At 34.0% G+C, this 4657-nt stretch overlaps 1 protein-coding gene across 1 annotated transcript; it reads right to left on the reverse strand.

The window, feature by feature from the left end:
- Window positions 1-2547: 2547 nt before the first annotated feature.
- On the reverse strand, window positions 2548-3921 carry LOC133186476 (uncharacterized). The gene has a single exon (XM_061321716.1). The coding sequence runs from the start codon at window positions 3919-3921 to the stop codon at window positions 2548-2550; it is 1374 nt and encodes a 457-aa protein (XP_061177700.1).
- Window positions 3922-4657: the final 736 nt, after the last annotated feature.

Consider the following 4657-nt stretch of genomic DNA (forward strand, 5'->3'; position numbering starts at 1 on the left):
ATAAAAATTATAAGTATATAGATAAATTTTTGATACAGGTAGTTTACTTCACTTTAAATGTGCACTGTCAGAAAGTGACACTGGTCGCTACTGGAAAACGACATGGCCCAAATGTATGGGATGTGAATTCCAAATTGGGTGCAGGTAAAGTTAATCTTTCAAATAAGAAAATTTTTTATCATAATTGTTTATATCTGTACGAAGAGCGCAAGCTTAAATAACTGACTTTTCCTGTTTCAGCGATGCTTTTCTGTGGCATTGGGGAAACAGTTGTAAATACTTTGCTTGGAGCACTGAATTTACCATCTGTTTTACCTACAACATTAAAAAAAGAGGCAGGTATAGTTTTGTAGGCAGTAGCAGATGAAACATGCCAAGACGCATTAATAGAGGAAAAGGACAGGTAACCTTGAAAATATTCTTAATAGCTTTCTTATATCATTTCAAAATATTTTTGAGGTTATAAAAGATAATTTTTTTATGGAAAAATGATGTTATATAATTTGTACAACAAATTAATATAGCAGTCATTCTTGAAACCTCAACTGTGAAAATACTGTGTGGAGACTGTCAGTTTTGATGCTGGATGGCAGACTCAAGGAATTGGTAGAAAATAAGGTCAGTCTCACAGGTAATTCTCAGAATTGGACAAACCTGTACTCTGTATCATACATATGTGACATGAATATATGTTTCTTTTCTTTCCTTTTTTTTATACACAAATTTCAGGTCATGGTAGTATGTTCGGAGTAAATACAGGAAAAAAACTGGCATATTCATATAGATGCAAGACCTGTAGATTCTGTCAAACTGCTAGTGACAGTGCTATAAAAGAACATGATTGCAGAAAAAATTGGGACAAGTCATCCAAAGCAATGGAATCTGATATGGCAATAGAGGTAGAGCATTCTTTAAGATTTTTTTTGTTAAGATAAAACATGAATTGCAGTAAAAAGCATTTTTAAAGAAAATAATTGTGACAATGCACTAATTAAAAACCAAAACAATATACATGTTTTAATACAGATGTTACAAGACCTAAAACGGAAAGAATTCCATGTTAAGAAATTGATTATGGGTAATGATTAAACAACATTTTCCAGGTACATTGCTATAATAAAGTTTAGAATGTTGCCTACGAAAATACCACTTGCAAACATTAAGAAAACTTTTATATTTAATTTTTATTAACATTAATTTGTTTGAGTTTTTTCCCAGAGCAAAAGCAGGATTTGACGAAAATATTGAAAACGTTTGTGATTTCAACCACACAAAAAGAACTTTACAAACAGACTGTTTGAATTAAGGAAAGAAAAGAAGTACACTGCCTTAGGACCTTAAATTATAAAACACCTATAGGCTGTCCCACTGTATTAAGGACCTAACTTTTCGCATCATACCTCAAAATGTATAAATATCTTGACCTTCAAACTAGGTTCGATCGAAAGATCATTTTTTTTCCAAACTTCCTGCATTTAAACGAACCCTCGAGTTCAACCGGTGTATTGACAAGTTCAAAGTCTACGGGGATTTAACATGGTAAACTCGTCCATTAGCGTCAAGATCACGGGGCAGGAAACCAGTTTTTTGAGGGATTAGTCGTTCTTTCCAAATTAAAATTTCCTGTATTTACAGTACCATCCAGTGATTTCACCAGCTTCATACTTAACCCACAGCAAGTAAGATTTTGTAGAAACGTGTCGACTCTGTAATCTTACACGTAAAAGCCCATGCTCCTCCTTGTGAACTAGAATGGAACAGTCTCCATCAATATGCTCCTGGGCATAGCTTGGGGATAACCTAAATTGGTATGTGCCACATGTTAGGGATCTTAATTGTTCTTCATCCAAGCAAGGAAAGTCATTCAGATCTCCAATTTCCTCCCAGCAAACTGTTCAGGTTATTTTCTTCCACATGTTGCTGCAGAGAATTTACCTGTTTGGAGAGGTACAGCATCTTGGAACCAAGAGCAAGATCCTCTTCAGTATCATCAGTAGAAAGTGGTTTCAAGTACCTGAAAGAAATAAATCATTTGTGAGCATTTGTATTAATAATTTCTAATAATTATGGCATATGAACTTTTGTAAATTGAAATTTAACTGGTAATAGGATCAGAACAAAACAAATGTTTGTTGTTTTTTTTTTTCAATTCAAGAAAATTTTTTTCATGTGAACCAGCATTTTTAGATTACTCTAATATACTTGATAAACATATGGAACTTCTTTACTAAAAGGTAAATAAAATTATTTTTTCAGATGTTATATTTTTTCTAGTAAACTAGAAAACTACATGCCTGTTGGATATGGCACACACAATCCGGACAAAATCACCGATGTGTGGTATTTGGCTTGATGGAAGTATTTTCCCCAAATAACGCCATTGCTTTATCCGAGCATTTGCGGATTCGACAACCCAGCGTATCTGTGGATAGATGATAGATATATAGGTACATGTATTATAAGGGCAGTTTATGTAGAAACTTCCTGTTAAAACTTGTTCAGAATATGTATGCAAATGAATTTTTCAAATAGATAAAAAAAATTTCTTTAGAACTTTTTTAATAAAAGTACAAAGTTGGTCATATTTAATACCTTTGTCACTAATCTACTGGTGTTGGCATTTTCAGTCGCCATCTGTTTTTCACCTTTTGCCATGAAGGACGGGATCTGCGCTTTGATTCCCATCTGCTCAAGATAATCCAAGGAATCTCTAAATCCTCTGTCAATCACAAAAATATCTTCCTCCTTGACCAAATTACAGATGTCATCAATGTTGGTTTTCATGGCGTGGTTAAGTATGGTGGCGTCGTTGTTTTTGGCGATGTAAGGACCCATTACAGAAACGAAGTAGCCAGTAGTGGACACAATAACTAGTGGTTTAACTAGGGGCCTGCCCTTGTGAAGACTAAACGACTGTCGATGGAACTTGAAATTACCACTTTTATTTATGTAGATATAGGTTCCATCAAGGACAAGTATGGCCTGCTGGGTTCCTGCATCACCAAAAAAGGACTGGGCTAATGGTCGAGTATGTTGTTGGATGACCATTTCTCTTGTGATGTGACCAAATCCAAGGTTCTCTGTTACAAATCTGCCATTCATCAAAGCTGTTCTAATTGATTTAATAGCTCTATGTATACTGGATTTTGACACATTGAATAATGTAGAGAGAATGCGATTTGAATCTCCTCCTCTGAGCTTCATCAAGAATATGGCAAGGCTGGTTCGTACGCTTCGTGCTGGAGTTGATCTGACTTTCATTTCCTCAACATACATCAACAAGTCTTGAAATGCAGCTTTAGAAATTCCAAGGAGATCCAGGTATTCAGCGTCAGTAAGACTTTCACTGTTGTTGAAATCCAGCCTAGTTTTCTCACTCTTCATGACTTCAGACCGTAAAAACTTTATAAGTTGAACAATGGATGTTTTGTTGAAGGTGGTGGTGTTAGCAACAGGATTGAGATCTTGGATGCTTTGTTGAGGATGGTTAGGGCAGCAACGAGAACAAGCTGGGATAATAACCTCCTTTGAAATAAAAATGCGGTGCCTTAGGTCAACTGGAACTACAACTAATTTGGGTCCAGGACGTTTACAGATGCAGCACATAGCATGTCCCCTTGATGTGCATGGAAAAGGTAGTCTAATCGATGGTGGGCTAAATGGAGGTGCAGAGGGTGCTGATGACACTTCTTTCTTACCATGGTCTTGAGGTCTGGAAGAATTGGGGTGCTCCTTTCTTTTAAGATAGTAGTAGCACACGCATTTGCATTTATTGCAAAGAAAATCCCTGTCCGAGGGTGTCCTTCCGGACAGCTTTGTTATGACAGCCCTACATTTCTTCGGAACACTGTGTCTGTCTTTTTGCCGCACTCTTCGAGGGCAGTTAAAGCAGCAATAAAACTTTCTTGCAGAACCAGACATCTGAAATACTAAAAAAAATAATAATACAGTGGTAATACAATGTATTTTCTATTTGTAAATGTTTAAAATTATAATATTTTAACTTTAATTCTTTATTCATGAAAGAAAAAAAATAAATAAATAAATAATAAAAAAGAGAAGAGAAAAAAATGATGTTAAAAAATATTTATATTTGTGTAAGTTACAGTCATTTCAAAAATTTCACAGTAATTTATTGTTACCAGAAATAGATGTATTGAATTTTTTAAATTCCATTTTATTTAGTCCCCCCCCCCCCCATCCCTTGCTTTTTTCTTTCTTTTGTTCTGTTGGTGTTTCTTGGATTCATGTTGAAATTTTAAATAAATGAAACAAAAAAAATTATTAAAAAATTTTATTGAAATTTCACGTTTATAAATTCATCAAATTAAGTTATTGTTACCAGAAATAGATGTATTGTTTTTGTTTTGTTTTTTAATTCCTTGTCTCCCCTTCCCCTTGGTTTATTCTTTCTTTTGTTACTGTTGATGTTTCTTGGTTTTGTGTTGAAATTGAAATTTAGCAAGGATGCATGCACTACTGTTTGGTGATCCTTGAATGAGTTACTGCTCTTTACCGTAATTTATTTAATTATTGTGTTGAATAATTTCTTCTAAATAGGATATTTTTTATTTTATATAAACAAGAAACTTTCTTATACATATTTTAATAAAAAAAAAATTGTCATATAAAAAGCTTTTTCTTTTCTTTGTTATCA

This window comes from Saccostrea echinata, unplaced genomic scaffold, assembly GCF_033153115.1.
Source record: "Saccostrea echinata isolate AGI-Se365-2 ecotype Australia unplaced genomic scaffold, CSIRO_AGI_Sech_v1 ptg000014l, whole genome shotgun sequence".
Classification (NCBI taxonomy): Eukaryota; Metazoa; Mollusca; class Bivalvia; order Ostreida; family Ostreidae; genus Saccostrea; species Saccostrea echinata.